The 18,909-nt window shown below is 42.1% G+C and overlaps 1 protein-coding gene across 1 annotated transcript in view; it reads left to right on the forward strand.

Annotated features, from left to right (window-relative positions):
* spen (spen family transcriptional repressor) overlaps positions 1-18,909 on the forward strand; it is a gene marked incomplete at its 5' end in the record, with an annotated part of 30,775 nt that overhangs the window by 1,386 nt on the left and 10,480 nt on the right. The window contains 9 exons of the mRNA XM_083641383.1: positions 2,925-3,245; positions 12,556-13,218; positions 16,664-16,821; positions 17,028-17,228; positions 17,338-17,489; positions 17,608-17,733; positions 18,321-18,434; positions 18,513-18,626; positions 18,767-18,867. Coding sequence (XP_083497509.1) covers positions 2,925-3,245; positions 12,556-13,218; positions 16,664-16,821; positions 17,028-17,228; positions 17,338-17,489; positions 17,608-17,733; positions 18,321-18,434; positions 18,513-18,626; positions 18,767-18,867 — 1,950 coding nt within the window. The remainder of the gene's footprint in view (positions 1-2,924; positions 3,246-12,555; positions 13,219-16,663; positions 16,822-17,027; positions 17,229-17,337; positions 17,490-17,607; positions 17,734-18,320; positions 18,435-18,512; positions 18,627-18,766; positions 18,868-18,909) is intronic.

The following is an 18,909-nucleotide window of genomic DNA, read 5'->3' on the forward strand; positions in this document are numbered from 1 at the left end:
CGTTCCTTTGGTGTGTTATGCGTCTCCAGATCGAACATAAGCTGCCAGTTAACTCGCATAAATCATGTGCGCTCTGTCTAGCACGGTATGAGTGGAAACGCACGTCTGCTATATTTCCACAATTTTAACTGACATTAATTTGATCCATTGCACCTCTGGCTTATTGTTTATGGTAGAGGGATACTGCGTCTCCAGCTGCAGATATTGAGGAGCCGATAATGGCTAGATGATAAGCCACCTTGCAAAACACTTCACAGGCTACATTACCTTTGTATTGACATTGGCCTGTGTTAGAAGGTGCCAGGTTTGGGGAGTGATGCCTGGCACTATAGGCTGTGGGGGAGGGAGACCGTGTGGGAGAGGCTGCCTCTCTCCTCTCCTCTCCTCTCCTCTCCTCTCCTCTCCTCTCCTCTCCTCTCCTCTCCTCTCCTCTCCTCTCCTCTCCTCTCCTCTCCTCTCCTTTCTTCAATCTCCTCCTCCTCTCTTCTCTCCCCTCCTCTCCTCTCCCTCCCCTCTCCTCTCCTCTCCCTCGTCTCCTCTCCCCTCCCTCCCCTCCCCTCTCCTCTCCCTCGTCTCCTCTCCTCTCCTCCAGTGTTTGCAGAGGTAGGCACTAGGCAGGGTATGCAGGTGCATGACAGCCCAATGTGTGATAGAAGTCATTGAAGATGGGGGATGGCAGAATGAGTAAGCAGTGTGAACAGCTTTTCTAAAATGGCGTCGGAGGCTATTCAATGTTGGGAACTGGCATACCAATATATTTATGGGCACCCTACGGTCTCTCTCGGACAGTGAAAATACCCTCCCCAAAGACAGCTTTTCATCCCCATGGCTTCTTAGGCTAAAATAAAACCCATAACAAATGAATGTACTAGTAGGCCTTGTAATTCTATATCTTATAAAGTGTGTAAATAGAAATGAATAGGCTACCCATCAGTCATTACACCATCACTTAATGAGGTTATTTGCTCATTTATGCTTATTAACGAAACAATGGAATGGAAGGCATGCCCTTATCTGCAGCATTAAAAAGCAAAAGGGGAAAAAGCAAACAGATGTTAGGAAAGGCACTGCTTTTTCCAATTGGGAAATCTAAAAATAAATGAACATTAAAAGATGCTAAATTGCACCAAAATGGCTTTGCTTACACTTGAACAGAAGGAAGCCTACACATGCATAGTGCATCTGGTCTCTGGAAAGCCACAAGCAGCAAAGCAGGAAATGTCGCGTCTCCTTCTCTGCTGCCCAAACCTCATATGAATGCTTTTCAGTAGCATACAAGAGCCCCTCCCCCCCCAGGAAAATATTCCAGGCATTGTTGGGATATGTTTATTTATTAACATGCAATGTGCCAGTGATTCAACTGCAGTTGCTGGGTTACTGTTGCCTTGCAAGAAAGCACCAGCAATCATTAGGAAAGCCACGTCTTTCTGCTTTGCACAATCCCGCTCCTAATGACATCAATTCAGCCATCACGTGCATGGTGGAAAAGGTGTTATCACCGTGCATGGTGGAAAAGGTGTTATTGGCATGCAGCTATTAACCGATTTCACAAAAAATGTGTTGTTTAAAATAGGGCTGCAACTAACAATTATTTTCATTATCGATTAATCTGTCGATTATTTTCTCGATTAATCGATTAGTTGTTTGGTCTATAAAATGTCAGAAAATGGTGAAAAAATGTCAATCAGTGTTTCCCAAAGCCCAAGATGACATCCTCTAATGTCTTGTTTTGTCCACAACAACCCAAAGATGATTTAGTTTACTGTCATAGAGTAAATAGACCAGAAAATATTCACATTTAAGAAGCTCGAATCAGAGAATTTTACTTTTTTTCTTCAAAAAATACTCAAAACGATTAATCAATTATCAAAATAGTTGTTGATTATTTTTCTGTCGATCGACCAATCGATTAATCGTTGCAGCTCTAGTCTAAAAAAGGGACATTATGGTACCGTGCGACTCGGGTACTCTCGCAGAGTACCCGGGTCCCATTCAGGACAGGTACTATTTATTAATTTTTTAAATCAGAATCCAACAATGCACAGGGGAATTCCGGTGCAAACGAGACAAGCCCAATATAACCAATTTAAAATGTTGCACTAGTTGACAAGCCTACTTGATTCCACTGATGTTTCCCATAGCAACAACAAATCAATCACCTTTATTTGTTATTTTTCTTTATTTTTCCATTTATTTTAAGTAGGACTTAAAAGCACCCCATCTACCCATAAAGGAGCCACGGGTTGAGTATCACTGGTCTAGACCAAAAAAACCATAATCGCCCCCCTAGGGTGTATGGTAGGGCTGCACCAATATGAACATTTTGGCTGATACCAATAACCGATATTAACATTGCTGTCATGGCCGATAACCGACATTTACTGATATCGACATGATCCGTGTAAAAACACATTTCTATGATAATCAAAATTTGTATGTACTGAAAAACACATGTAAACAGTGAATTTGAAAAAGTAATGTATTTCTTTTTTATTTCCAAGACTTTTTGAAAAGCCCATAAATCATGGATTTACCACATTGTTTCCTCTTCCTTTTTGCCGATACGATTGCAATATCGGACCGATACAGATTTATAAAAGAATTACTAACATCGGTCAATACCAATATGATTGCTGATATATCGTGCATCCCTAGTGTATGGGAAACATAGTTAACCAATCTAATCTACTAACAGTATGTATGTACTAACAGAATGTTTCGCCGTGAATTATCTGTAGTGTTGTGAAATAAATGAATGCATAATAATCGTGACACCGTGATCTTTTTCTCAGACTATTAATCCTACCATCAACATCTCTAATCGGGTGCATCCCTAGAGAGCAAATGCATTCATTTTAACCAACTCAAATGTCTGTGTAAAACCTGCTGATGGTCTTATCTTGCTTCCATTGTTCCCTCTCTAGATATGGACGGGTGGAGAGCGTCAAGGTCCTCCCTAAGCGGGGGTCGGAAGGTGGAGTCGCGGCCTTTGTGGATTTTGTGGACATTAAAAGCGCGCAGAAGGCTCACAATGCTATCAACAAGATGGGGGACAGAGACCTGCGCACTGATTACAATGAGCCCGGCACCATACCTAGTGCGGCGCGGGCGCTGGACGATAGTCTGTCCTTAGGCTCTCGCAGCCGGGATGTTTCAGGGTTCACGAGGGCGGCAGGGGGGCCGGTGTACGGGCCCCCTGCCTCGCTCCACAGCAGAGAGGGACGCTATGAACGCAGACTAGACGGGTAAGTGTCGGCAACGTTTCTCTGAAGGCAGGGGGTACACACCATACCCCCAAACATCTTTCCCACCATCTGTTTCATGTTTGCAGGTAAACGCCGAGATATACCGTAAATGAGACCATGTTTTGTACATTTTGCACACAAATGTTTCTGTCACATATGAATATAGTGTAAATGGCTGTTGGGGATTATCTTTGTGAGTTTAAACATCTCTGTGAGGTGGATATAACGTTTGTGGAAAACACGGGGCAAAGATTGGATATCGTTAAACAAAATTCCCAGGATTATTGGAAATTGCTGGAGAGAGAGAGAGGAAGGGAGAGAGAGAAAGAGAGAGAGTGGTCCAGCGGCCATCCCTGGGATTCCCCTAATCTGGAGTTACCGTGCCCCGCTCGGTGGATTAATATGTCACCCTTTTTATTCTCGCATAACAAAACAACCAAGAAACACCACATTTACACATTTTAAGACATGCCAACTATTGTTTGGATTAGTCAAATTGGGTTTTCAATTGTGGTGCACCCGTCCTGGAGGGGTTCCCTCCTCTCGTGGTCTGGAGTCATGTGGATAACCTACCCAGGATATGTACCTCCCCTGTTGGATTAATCGCGGCCAGACATCCAAAGGATATTCCCTCATTCTAAAGGTATGGGTTGTTTTTTCTTTTTCCTTTTTTTGGTTTTGTTTGGCAATACACTGAGAGTGCTGGGAGACCTCTACTGGTGATCCAACAGAAACTGTGAGCAAATTATTATTTTTTACTTCTTCACTTCACAATGATTTTTCTGGAGATTATTATTTTATTTTTTGAAACTTTTGAACCACTGGGACTTGCACATTCGGCGTGGCTGGACACGGACTATGTCTGGATCGTACAAATCACAGAAGCACGCTGGAAATGTGAGACTGGAAAGTGGTGCCATCGATGGCACTGGAGATTACTTGCTTCTTGTCTGTGGATTACCTCACCCTTTCCTCAATGTGGAACTAGAACTAACAGTCCTTCCTTGGATACAACTGCAGTCAGAGGGTGAAGTCTATGCAGTGTATTTAAAGTGTGTCGGCTGACTCTGCCTAGGTGCGGGTGGAATCATGGATCGACTACAGACATGAACATCCACAAGCTTCAAAATGACCATGATTGTTTTCCCCCTGGGAATGGATCGAGTGCAGAGAAGGAGCAAGAATCTGGATTAGCAGTAAGAGACATCACCTTGCTTCTAAATCGCTCTTGGCCACATTTGTTTCCCCGGCTCTATCAATGGAATTGGACTATTTCAGCACTGTGTGATCAGAGTGGAATGCGCAGGACTTTTACAAATGAAGATGGCAGATTTGATTTTCCCTATTCTACAGAGTCATTGGTGCCGGGGAATCAATGGCAGCATCACTTATTGAAGATGGACTCCTGGATACCATTTCTTTATTTTACTGGACTCAAAAGAGCAATGTCGATAGTACATTTCAACGCTTATTTTGGATGGTTGTTTGGACAGGCTTTCCCCCTCCAATGTACAAAATATGAAGCTGGATCAGCACAAGAACGCCTAGTTGGTTGATTTATTTCATTTTAAATTTCAACACCATCTCATCCATGCACCTGAGGTCCCCTGCCATGCCGATGAGGATTACATCTTCTACCATGAACAATTTTGCTTCAGTTTTGACCCCCACTCTACATTTTTTGCCCATTCTTTTTTCTTTTTTGCTCACAAAGTTCTATCTCCCTAGATTGTATTTGGAATTATAGGTCAAGTTACCACTCTCTCAAAAGGTTGGTATGTCCTGCCCTGTGTATTTTAGCTGTTCTCTCTAACCCCCTAGTTTGAACCCCTGTCTCTCTCCATTTCCCCCACTAACAGAAGTAGCCGGTAAATAGGCTGTTCTTACTGCCTGTTTGTCTATATACAGAATCTGTACTTGACCTTTTTATATTGTCTTCCTTTCTACTCCTCTCACCTTACCCCCTCCCAGCTCCTAACTTCTGCTCTCCCTTTACTGAATACTATAGCTCTGTGTTGGAGGCATTTTTCATCTGACCAATGATCCAAGTGAAAAATGTCCCTGTTCAAATCCCTTTTGACATATATATATATATATATATATATATATATATATATATATATATATATATATATATATATATATATATATATATATATATATATATATACGGTATATATAGGCTGGCTTAATGTAACAAAGAGATTGGGGCTGTGATGTTCTATTAACTCAATGCAAATTTGACTAATACCTTTTCAAAAGTAGCGAGACAGAATTGAATGCTTATCAATTAGGGATGCACGATATGAAAAATTTGGCCGATACGGACAACTGCTATTAAGCGATTTTAACATTGATGTTATGGCCGACAGATATTTACAGATATATATGATCTGTATAAAAACACGTTTCTATCATTGTTTCCTCTGAAAATAACCAATATTTATTAACATGGCTGTTATTTTGCTCATCGGACTGATCCCGATATATTAAATGACTAACATCGGCTGATAGCGATATGATTGCCAATGCCGGTCTACCGATTTGTGCATGCCTTCTTATCAATTTAAGGCGGAATTAAATTAGCTTTTGCTTTCCAATTCAATGCGTGTCAAGGATCAAAGGATTCAGATTGCTATTGGATGATATTTAGCCTCTAGTTTAATCTGGCCACGCCCACACGTTAGCTGGCCACGCCCACATGTTAGTAGCGTTGGTTCTGTTCTGGCAACGCCCACACGTTAGTAGCGTTGGTTCCGTTCTCGCAATTTAACATTTTCTCCAGCCTCCTTTGTTTAGCGGAGCCGAGCCGAGCTCAAATGACACGGATCTAATGTAAAAGCTGTCACAGGGTGCAGTCTCAAAATTTGAATCTCAAAAATGAACGGGCAGCCAGATATGAAAGCACAAAAAACACACAGCACTGTTGTTTTGCAGGAAAAGGTTTAACACTCCATTGCTCATTTTTAAATGGACACTTTGAATAATCAATCAAAAAAAATGCATAATTTGCTTGCATTCATGAGCGAGGCACCGCATAAGATAAGACACCTTTTTAACGTGCTCTCTGGCAGCATGCTTCCTTACAGTTATTTATGCTGTCCACATAATCCCAAAACGGTTGACGTGCTTAGCGTGCACTATCACAGACGAAGAATCAAACACGGAGAGAGATGATGGCAAAAGAATCGAGCTGAGCTCCACAAATAATGTCAAAATCCATTCGTGTGTAAAGTGAAATTGAAGGCTATCTATTGAGCAGTGAGCCTCTGCTACCAAATTAGCATTTTTGAGAGCATCTAGGGGTCAAGGTAATCCATCAATTTCACAGCAGACATTGTTGTGCTATAGATGATATTCATGAATCCTGCACACAAATGATAAAATCAAATAAACTGGAATTGAATTTGCCCCCCCCCCCCGACCTGCTGTACCTATGTATAGTGCAGTGAAATGCTTCACCTAAAGCCTTTCCTCCTTAACATCATGCGCTTGCGGCCATGCAGTCTTTTGTTCGTGTGCACAATAGCATGTCTTTAGGAGGAAAGAGCACGCTTCTATCGGACCTGAAATAATGTTACTCTGTAGGTAGCTTCTATCTATACAGTTTTACACTGATCAAAATTGAGATAATTCGGTATGAAATGCACAATGGCAATGCATATAATAGCCTAACTGTCCAGTAGTAGTAGTAGTAGTAGTAGTAGTAGTAGTAGTAGTAGTAGTAAAAAAAAATACACACACACACACACACACACACACACTTATAAATAATGTAATAATGGCCTCACAACGATAGAAATATGTGGGAAATCCTCCAAAATGAAGACATTTTGAAGGTCCTCACTTTTTTAAGGGGCTATAATAATTTAGGGTTAGGCCTTGAGTCAAGGGCTAATATTAGCATCAGGATTAGGTCAAGGTTAGGCATGTAGAGGAGAGGGGTCAGGTCAGGGAATGAATGTAGTGTACAAAAGTCCTCCCAAGTATAGTACCAAAGCGGTGTGTACTGTGTAAGTGTAAAGGGCAGGTGGGGTATCTTAAGAAGGTCATCCTATGGATCATTTACCAAGACACCTTTCAGGTCATCAACAAACCATGCAGAGGTGTCATCTTCTTTTAGAAATGGCAACAGCCTCCTGTTAGCATTTATATTACTCGTCTCCTCAACATATGAATAGGATTCAGGCCATTTTATCATTTTGATAACTGGTTTGGTTCCATAAGGCAGTCCATCCACACATGATTTTTATTTAGAATCCCCTAAGACATATTCTGGGAATGCTTTGAAAAGCATTGACAGATTTTAGATGTGCTGTTACTGTATGTACAAGCATCAAGTCTCTGCTGTTTTTTTAGGAAATTTGTGTTGAGTTTCAGCTTGGTCAGCAATGATGAAGATTCAAGTCTCAGTTGACGTTTGTGACGTTGACATGGGTGGCAACTGGCAACACATTCTCTGATCATAATCTTCTGAATGTGTGAAAACCATGGAACTTAAAAACTGTACACAAGGAAAGTGTGCACAATACCCGAGTCAGAGAACCAACTGGAAAAGGTTGCTTGTGATTTTTAAAGAAATGTTTTGTGCCCCCATTTATTTGCAAGGGTATTATTAAAGGGGACCTATTATGCTAATTTAGAGTTATATATTGTATTCTTATTTTATTCTGGGACTAATTTAGAGTTCTAAATTGTAATAGTATTTTATTCTGGGACTCCACTAGAGTAGCGTTGCACGATGCACAGTAAAAAAGAAAACTCCTCTCCTCATCTATCTGGTACTGTCCCTAGTTTCTGCAGTCCCTCAGCTCAGTTCAGCGTCTGTCTGAAACGCACTGTTTTACTCACCTGCCAGCAGAAACTACTGTGAAAGAGTGGAACACTAGTGTCAAACAAACGTTAATATCATCACTTCTATTTTGTTCATTGTAAGTGAGAGCAGAAGTAGCTGAAGGGTTTGATGTATAATATATGTCTCTAGTGTTAAAGTTGTGTAAGCTGTCACCGTTTTAAAAGGTGTGAATTTAGTAGAAAGTACAGCCTGTAAAGTCTGGTAGATTAAATTGTGACATCACACACTCAAGGCTGGCTCCTTAGGACCCCATTGGTTGGGTATGGTTTGAACAGTGCAAGGGGCTGGAGCAATGACCAATCAATCAGGCAAATCGGGGTCGATCTGAACTCACCTAGACCATTCTCGTTCAAATCTCATAACCTGGGGATAACTTTCACATACGTTTACCTCATTGGCCATGTTTAATATATCCATTATGTGTTGTAACAATATATATATGACGCAAAACGAAAAAGCATAATATGTCCCCTTTTTACAAAGATACTAACAGAAGGTTGCTGCCATTTTCTCAACAACTACAACGTTAGCCGTTTCAGAATTGCCTCCACCCTGCATCTACCTTGGATTATTAGTATTCAGAATTTTCCAAACAATTCTTAGTGGATGGAGCAACAGTTTAGTAGCAAGCAAATGTTGGAGAGCTAAATCTTGACATTAGCATGAAAACATCTCTCCTGTAAAAACCATCCTGATGAAGTGATGTCACATTCTGTTTCACTCTACGTATCAGTCTGGACTTCTAGCTGCCCACAGCGATTTCAGTGGGCGGGAGTAGCCTGATTGCCTTGACAGACAACTCCTTCAGCCAATCAGCATCGCCAATCCAATCCAAATCCACTCAGAATGGCAAAAACATATTTTCTGCCGAGAAACTTCGCTGATGCATACTCTTGTTCTTTCTTAATGAGTCTATTTCTGCAATAACTGCACTTTATGGCTGTTTACTCTAAAGTTAATGTTACCGCTCGTTCCTTTTGGAGCCGCCATATTGCTGCCATATTGTTTTGCCAGCGGTGTCCCTGATTGGCCAGTTACGTTGCCAACTACGATGCAGGTCCCTGATTGGCCCGTGGACTTTGTACTTTCTGGAAATGGCTGGGGGCGGGCTGGAGGCACAGAATGAAACATGATTAATTTCAGACAAGAAATTTTCTGAGTTCTTAGAGAGATGATGTTTAAGCTTCAATCATTGCCATGGTAATCAACGCTCAAATCAGCAATCAACGCTTTGTGTTATTGTTATTGGGGAACTCACACCGGCACGCGCCGTGAGCACAAACAAACACACCCAACAGTCAGTAGCCACACAGATGGTGAGCTGTGGTCTGCGGAGCTCATGTTGTAAACATGAAACTTCTTTCCAACCCAGTGTGAGTAACGTTACAAGTGTTCAAGTGAATTCAAGTTTGTTTGTAACGTCATGAAGTAGCAGCAGTCACAGATACACAGCTCTCATTGACGAGCTCAGACAGCAGAGGGAAATCCGCTGACATTACGCTTTTTGTCATGAGAAGCCTGGAAGTAAGTTTACGAGCCGTGGAGTGGACGGTGCTGAGCTGAGAGTGCTTTCAACTCTGAGTAGCCTACAACATGTTTGTTCCTCAGTGGGATCGCCACTGCCGAGAACGCACACAACACTACCAGAGTTTTTCTTTTTTCCCTGCCCCGAACAGGCGCCCCGACTGACCAGAGGAGGCACTAGTGCAGCGACCAGGACACATACCCCTAATCTGGCGTCCCACCCGCAGACACAGCCAATCGTGCCTGTATGGACGCCCGACCAAACTGGAGGTAACACGGGGTCGCGAACCTGTGACCCTCGTGTTGGTAGGCAGGGAATCTACCGCTACACTACCTGGACGCCCTACATTATCTATAGGATTGGCAATAAATCTTACAAACTGTGCACTGTGCAACAGTAGCAATGTATTTCTAGAGGTACAGTATGCAGGCTTATCTATGCTTATCTATTGATTTGAATTGTTTATTTTCGGTCATGCATTATAATGAACGTAACAATTTGTGTGAATATACACTGATAGAACATTATTTTTGCCTAACCTTTACAATCTATTAGAACCCAGAATATTTGCAGCAATATAAAGAAAAGAAAGAAAAGAAAAGAGAATTTACTCAAAATTATAATTCTGACTTATTTTACTTTTTAAGACTTAAAAAAAATCTCAACAGAGAGCTAGACAATTTCAAATCATCGCTAAGGCTATTCCATAGTTTAACTCCCAAAACTAAAACACATCTAGATTTTACATTAATTCTTGCTTTACATATTTTAAAAATGCATAACCCTCTTAAATGATAATTTCCTTCTCTTAATTTAAGAAAATGTTCCGAAAAACAATTTCTAATGTTTTTTATATACACAATATCTACCAATTTTAAGGTGTAGGACTTTATGAATAGTGGATTAGTCAATTCAAGATAATCGACTTCATGTCAATAGGTTATGGTAGAAAATGAGCCACACAGCACAGACGTGATCTTACATTTAATATATGTATATATTTACAGGGTCTCCAGTATTTTATTCACCTTGTTAAGGTAAATCTGTATTCAGTTCTTGCACTGATTCGGACTGAAACCTCACCAGAATCAATGATACATTTACGAATACCAGGGTTCATAATATACACTTTCTACCTCTATTTTTGTCAAGTGATTCCATAATCTGATCCTTCGCAGACCCCCTTATTAGTCTATTTTGGTGGTTTACAATGTCACATTTTCCTGTTGATAAATAATTGAGTATCTCATATCCTGACTTTAGATATGGGTTATCGCACCTTGACATAGGAATAATTTAAGGTGACATTTATACAAAGTGGGTGCCATTTTGACAAGTTGCGTTTTGAACTTTCTCTTGCTAACAATCTAGGAGAGAATGTTGAGCCAGGATCAATTGTATTTCTCTCCACTTCAAAACAAAGGTTTTGTTGTTGTTGTTGCATGTTTGCATGTATTAGATAGATGGAAGTGATGACAGGCAGGAAAGAGAGAAGAGAGAGAGGCATACAACAAAGGCCACTGTCCGGACCTGAATCCAGACCGCTTTAGACTACTGACCCACCAGGATGCCCCAGCAAAGCTGTTTGTTAGATCCAACCATGTTTGACCCTGTGTTGGAACAGCATGGCTAACATGCTGAGATCATTCCAATTGAATTCAAACTGGTCATTGGTTTCCTGCCCACTCATTGCAGACACAGCAGTCATATCACCCAGTTAAACTGTGATTGCTTGATATAGAAATGGTGCTAAAATTAGAACAAAATCTCCTTTTCAAATATTCAGCTTCATACAAGATGCTTCTAACTAAGACACCTGGCTTGTTCAGGGAAACATTTAATCCTGGGAAACTCTTTTAACATCGTAAATAACATGAGTAAGATTGTTAAAAACCACCTTCAGTATTTCTGAGCACAAATCCTGCAATTAAGCTTTGAAATATACTGTACATTTCTGTTGTATTAAACACTAAATGTGTAACTTTCCCAAATATTCTCTCAAGTTTCAATATTGTGTTATATTTGTGTAATATAATATACTGGTTAATTATGTGGTTTATGTTTGAAATGAGAAATGCTAATTGTTTTGCGAGCCAAGACTAATAGTTTGAAATAAAACCTAATAATACTGTGGGAATGGGACGAATTGGGAAGAGATCCAATCAGCAGAAGAGAAGAAGTTAAACCGTTAAATCTGTGTCTGTATTGCACGTTCACACCTTAATACCATTCCATAATAACAGATTAATAGATCTTTCCGATGAGTTTGAAAATTATAGATAAACATTTAAATAATGCATTACACTTTAACTTTAACCTGTCTCTTTTTAGTCGACTAAATCTACCGTAGATCGACTAAAATCTTATGATATTAGGTCAACTAAAACTAGACTAAGACTAAAACATTTCAGATAACTGAAATATGACTAAAACTAAATGGCATTTCAGTCAAAAGACTGACTAAAACGAAATGAAAATTTGTCAAAATGAACACTGTGTAGCCTACCATCAAACCACAAAGCCTAAGATTGTCTCAAAAAATACATGCGATCTGACGCTAAATGGTCTCAACCAATTAACCATTTGAATCCCTAGTTTATTGTTGCCAAACGTTTTGTCAACTGATGGGATAAATGACCCAATAGACAGGTGAATAAATCTTTTAGAATCTAAAAGAATTTGAAAAGGGTTTTAATATTTCTATCATCTAAATTTTAGATGATAGAAATATTAAAACCCTTTTCAAAATGCTTCCGTGCCCTGTCTTCCCATGTGTGTTCTAAAAACAACAACAAAAAACGCAGAGACACTTGATAGTTTTGATTGTCCACTGCCTGATGCTAGCAGCTTTCAAATATCTGTCAAATATAAGTGTAATGCGATTATGCCTCTCCCTAATTCTCCCCCTCACCCCTCTCCCCGTTACTCAGGACTGCTGCTGAAAGTCGGGATCGGACATATGATCACAGCACCTACGGACATCACGATCGTCCTGGTAGCAGTTTCGAACGGCAGCGTCACTACGAGACGGAATATTATCGCGATGCCAGAGAGAGGACTCTAAGCACAGCTGGGAGTGGGTCTGGTACCTCCAGAGAGAGGACTCTGAGCACAGCTGGGAGTGGGTCTGGTACCTCCAGTGGAAGCGGGACGACGGTCTCCGTGGTGGCCAGTGGAGTTATCGTGGGCGCGGTCGGCAGCAGCACCGTAACGGTCGGCTCATCAGTGGCCACGGCAGGGGGAAGTGGAGGATCTACGTCCGGAGGGGTCGGCTTCTACCGCTCCCACAGCCGGAGTCCCTGTCACTTCGACACGCCCGAGCCTCGCTACGAGCCCCGCGCCAGGGAAGCCTTCACGTTGGCCAGCGTGGTTCACAGGGACCTGTACCGGGAGGAGAGGGGCCGGCGCGGGGAACGAGCGTACCGTCACAGTCGCAGCCGATCTCCGCACTCCACGCACTCCAGGAACCCCTCCCCTCAGAGGCTGGCTAGCCAGGCCACACGGCCCCCGCGCTCACACAGCGGCTCGGGCTCTCGCAGCCGCTCCTCCAGCTCAGACTCGCTCAGCAGCACCAGCAGCAGCACCAGTGGCAGGTGAGTGATGCTACTACGCCCTCTGATCTCCACCAAATCTGTGGTGAAGCCTGACACCTAATGGTGAAAAGTAGGGTGCTGCACTGGTCATTTGCTATTGGTGAGTGTCTGTGCCCTGTGATGTCACCCTATGCTATGGAGTCCCAACAGGCTGTGACATCACCTGGCACAAATATCAGTCAATAGGAGAAGGCCAATGCAGTACCCTACTTTCACCATTAGGTGTCAAGCTTCATCAAAGATTTGGGTTTGGTATAGTTACTCTTCAAGGTTTCTAACCCGGCTCATCCCAGTCTTAAACTGGTCCCAGACAGAGCACAAAACCGTCTGTGCACAAGTCCATACACGGAAAGCTGCTTCAAGTCCATTGAACCAATTTAAAAGAGAAATACAGTACTAAACTTGGTGACTTGGTTAATTATGCCTCCACCGGTGATAGAAAGGCCAGAGGCATTCTGGTTTCGGGTTGTCCGTCTGTATGTCTGTCCGTCCGGACAAAGTTCAAGGTCACTGTGACCTCACAACCATAGCTAAATGGATATATCTCATTGTGATATTGCTGCTGCTAGCAGCTATAGTTCATCTGGCATAGCTGAGAATTACCCTTTTCACTGGGGCCATTTTGTGTCGAAAAGGCAGAATAAACACAGGTGCGAGCAAAACACTAATGAGGGTTTCCAAATTCCAATCATGGAAGTTGGAAACCCTCCTTAGTGTTATGCTAGCACAATTTCGTGCTGTATATTGTACAAAAATTCTGTCATCGTGTGGATGGAATTAGAGTGAAAATAAATGATTCCCCTTTGTGTTGGGGACCCCCTTGGACCCCCTCAAGGACCCCTGGGGGGTCCCTGGATCCCACTTTAAGAACCACTGGCCTATATGAATAAGATCTGACAAAAAAAAAAGAGCAATTGACTTGGCTAATTCTCCACTTCTGTTTTTGTTTGACTGCATCACCTTTGGACACAGCTGAGCCCAGAGCTGTGAATGCGTTTAGCGCCACATGTGGTCTGATGAGGTAGTGCTGCTATGGGGGGGAATTTTAGGCTGGTATATTTTTCTCACTGCCTACCTCTCGGTGGATGGGTAATGGCTCCCCCCCCTCCGTGAGATCCAGTTGGAACTGGAAATTTCTGGCCAGTGCTGGCTGTCTGCCCACTCCCACAGGCCAGACTCCGTCAGCGGCACTTCCGGGAGTGTCTGAGTGCAGGAGGAGAAAGCGAGAAGGAAAACCAAACGGCAGAAAGCCTGGAGAACTGGAGGCAGGCGTGAGGGTGGAGAGGGCTTGTTATCTAGTCTGAGCAAAAGGGTGCATGAGACAGCTCTGCAGTTTCCCCTCACACATGTAAAAGCATCTGTAAATACTGATAGCCAGCATGAAGGGGTGGGGAGAGACGGAGGCTGTTTTTCCCCCTCGAGCTGAGAAAGACCTTGCAGACTTATATAATGGAAAGGTATTTCATGTCTCTGTTTCAGTCGGTCCCGCTGAACCAAATGAAATGTGAGGTCATGTGACCGGCTGGTTTACCAGGCTATATTATTATGAGAACGGGGGGGGGGGGGGGGGGGGGACACATTTACACAAGCTGTTTATTTTATTTTATGTGACACTCTTATTATTAAATTATGCTTTTAAGAAAAAGCCGGGGGGGAAATAGCCCCCCCCCCCCCCCCCCCCCCCCGGCAGGCCGTCCAAACATTTGGGTATTCGACCATAATTCCTGCCGAATATCTGAATCCCATTCGGTACAGCCCTACCGGGAGCCTAAAGCGTGGATTATGCCAGACGTATGGACTGTCACACAGAAATGAGACAGGGAATCCTGACGAGAAAACGTTGGGAGCTTTTATAGCCTACTACTCCGTGCGGGTTTCTCCTCGCCGCATAGTTATAAAATAACTCTTCTGGCAGCAGCTCCTCCCCTTTGCGTCAAGACGGAGGGCATCGCAATCGTTTACAATTACATAACATTTTCCTTTTGATCGGTTTATGAAAAGGTTTAAAACGACCCCTCTGCAACGTTTGGGCCTGTTTAAACTGATTGAGGCGTTTATATGGAGCATTTTTAATCGGTTTTGGATTTTAAACCTATTTCAAGCTGGTTCTGCTCCATGTAAACGCGACTCTATAAGCCTGTGTTTCTCTGTTTCTTTCTCTACAGTCGTTTCATGCTATAAGCCTGTGTTTCTCGGTCTCTCTCTCTACAGCAGGGGTGTCCAAACTTTTTTGAAGGGGGACCAGATGAGATCATGTGAAAATGCCGGGGGGCCAGGTGCTTCTTGCATCATATGGATTATAAAAAATTTAAATCAAAAATCATATTTTGTTTACCATCTGAAAACATTAGTTCTGCGTGTGCTACTTGGTTCCTGTACAAACTGTATGATAGTGCTGCCATCGTTAGGTGAAGGGAAAAAATGCAAATTGAAATCGCTTGATTAACCAATCCTGTGTGGAGGGCCACATATAGTATATTTTGAGAGACAAGCCGAGAGCCACATAAATCTGTCCACGGGCCGCAATTGGCCCCAGGGCCGGACTTTGGACATGCCTGCTCTACAGTGACTCCATGCTATAAGCCTGTGTTTCTCTCTACAGTGACTCTGTGCTATAAGCCTGTGTTTCTCTCTGTACAGTGACTCTATAAGCCTGTGTTCCTCTGTTTCTCTCTGTACAGTGACTCTATAAGCCTGTGTTCCTCTGTTTCTCTCTGTACAGTGACTCTATAAGCCTGTGTTCCTCTGTTTCTCTCTGTACAGTGACTCTATAAGCCTGTGTTCCTCTGTTTCTCTCTGTACAGTGACTCTATAAGCCTGTGTTCCTCTGTTTCTCTCTGTACAGTGACTCTATAAGCCTGTGTTCCTCTGTTTCTCTCTCTACAGTGACTCTATAAGCCTGTGTTCCTCTGTTTCTCTCTCTACAGTGACTCTATAAGCCTGTGTTCCTCTGTTTCTCTCTGTACAGTGACTCTATAAGCCTGTGTTCCTCTGTTTCTCTCTGTACAGTGACTCTATAAGCCTGTGTTCCTCTGTTTCTCTCTCTACAGTGACTCTATAAGCCTGTGTTCCTCTGTTTCTCTCTGTACAGTGACTCTATAAGCCTGTGTTCCTCTGTTTCTCTCTGTACAGTGACTCTATAAGCCTGTGTTCCTCTGTTTCTCTCTCTACAGTGACTCTATAAGCCTGTGTTCCTCTGTTTCTCTCTGTACAGTGACTCTATAAGCCTGTGTTCCTCTGTTTCTCTCTCTACAGTGACTCTATAAGCCTGTGTTTCTCTGTACAGTGACTCCGTGCTATAAGCCTGTGTTTCTCTCTGTACAGTGACTCTATAAGCCTGTGTTCCTCTGTTTCTCTCTGTACAGTGACTCTATAAGCCTGTGTTCCTCTGTTTCTCTCTGTACAGTGACTCTATAAGCCTGTGTTCCTCTGTTTCTCTCTACAGTGACTCTAGCAGTAGTTCGAGTGATGAGTCTCCGGCACGCTCGGTGCAGTCTGCTGCTGTCCCTGCACCTTCAGCACTTCCTCTCTCCTCACTCGACAAGGATGAACCACGCAAAAGCTTTGGCATCAAGGTCCAAAACCTGCCTGTGCGCTCCACAGGTCAGTGGCAAGCTGCTCTTCTTCTATTCCAAACACGAGGGGCTGTTTTTGTGCAGAAACATTCTTGTTCAGTCAGTGTTTCTGCATGTCCCTCAAATATTGAAGCATTTGAGCAGAAATCAAGGTTGATTATGTCTTTATGTTACTTATCTATCTACACATACATTCTTGTAAAAACCTGTCAACATTTGATCTGTTATTTACAGATACAAGTCTGAAGGATGGTCTGTTCCATGAATTCAAGAAGCATGGAAAGGTCACGTCTGTACAAATCCATGGAGCCTCAGAGGAGCGCTATGGACTTGTCTTCTTTCGCCAGCAAGAAGACCAGGAGAAAGCTTTGGGAGCATCAAAGGGGAAGCTCTTTTTTGGCATGCAAATTGAGGTCACCGCCTGGAATGGCCCTGGTAAGTTGTGGCTGTATAGCTATATGATATTGCAGCACACAGACACATGGTGATTAGCAAACCATACAAGATTAATAATATAATATAATCATAACCATCTAATTTTCAGAGACAGAAAGTGAGAATGAATTCCGGCCCTTGGATGAGAGGATAGATGAGTTTCACCCAAAAGCCACACGGACATTATTTATTGGAAACCTGGAGAAGACGACCAGCTACCACGATCTGCTTAACATCTTTCAGCGCTTTGGAGAAATAGTGGTAGGTTGATGTTGCATGTTGAAAATCGGCCTGTATGCCTGCATGTTGCCATGGTGACCATAATTGATATAGCAATCATTGAGAATATAATTTATTTCTTTTTTATGACATCCTAAAGGATATTGATATCAAGAAGGTGAATGGAGCCCCACAGTATGCCTTCCTACAGTACTGTGACATTGCCAGTGTCTGTAAGGCCATCAAAAAGATGGATGGCGAGTACCTTGGCAACAATAGGCTAAAGGTGAGAATTTTATTTTAATCCGTGCCTGTATTTCTTCACAACTGTATTTTCATTTAAAGTTGATTTCATTTAACATTTACTTGTATAGGGACAGATATATATACATAGAACATTTAACAAGAAACGGCTGATGTCGTATATCACAACATTTATAGCATAAGCTAATTAGCAATGCCTGTACGTCCTAGATGTTATTAAAAACAAATATTAGAAGCAAATATACAATAAAATAAACATAAACAAAGGATATAATTAGCATAATAAACAATCATAAATCATCATAAACAATCATACACAAAGGATATAATCAGCATAGATCATCAAGTTTACACACACACACACACACACACACACACACACACACACACACACACACACAGTCACTTGTGAGTACATTGGTGATTGCTCTTCAGAATCTGTTTTAGGTTGGATTTAAAATGATCCCAATTACGATGTATTCAATCATGATGCAGATGAGTGTTATTTATATAAATTCAATCTACCGGTAGTCACGTTGTGTTGATTTGCTTACATTATTCGATGTAGATAAAATGATCAAGATCTGATATTTTATCCTCCTTTTTCAGCTGGGCTTTGGAAAGAGTATGCCTACGACTTGTGTTTGGTTGGATGGATTAGCATCAAATACCACAGAGCAGTTTCTTACTCGTCATTTCTGCCGCTATGGACATGTTGTCAAGGTAAGTTTATTTTTCCTTTCATACTTACCCATTGTTTCCTTTCTTGCACCATATGACTATTTTCTCCTGCATCCGTAGGTTGTATTTGACAGAATGAAAGGAATGGCCCTTATCCTGTATAACAACATTGAATATGCACAGGCTGCTGTCAAAGAAACAAAGGGCTGGAAGATTGGGGGCAATAAAATCAAGGTATGTGAAGCAAAGCTTGATCTAAAATTATGCTCTATGATGAAATGTTCCTTAATGCCACATGGCAGAATCACAATGTCTCTCTTTTTAGATTGCATACCATAAACTTACCATCATTTCCAATGTGTGCTTTTTCTCAGGTGGACTTTGCCAATCAGGAAAGTCAGATGGCTTTCTATCGTTCAATGCAGGCATCTGGCCAGGACATTCGAGACTTTTATGACCTCCTCTCTGAACGAAGGTTTGTAGAGTTTTCTGAAGAAAAGTATACTCTTACCTCACC

The sequence above is a fragment of the Poromitra crassiceps genome (assembly GCF_964638095.1).
Source record: "Poromitra crassiceps genome assembly, chromosome: 8".
NCBI lineage: Eukaryota > Metazoa > Chordata > Actinopteri > Beryciformes > Melamphaidae > Poromitra > Poromitra crassiceps.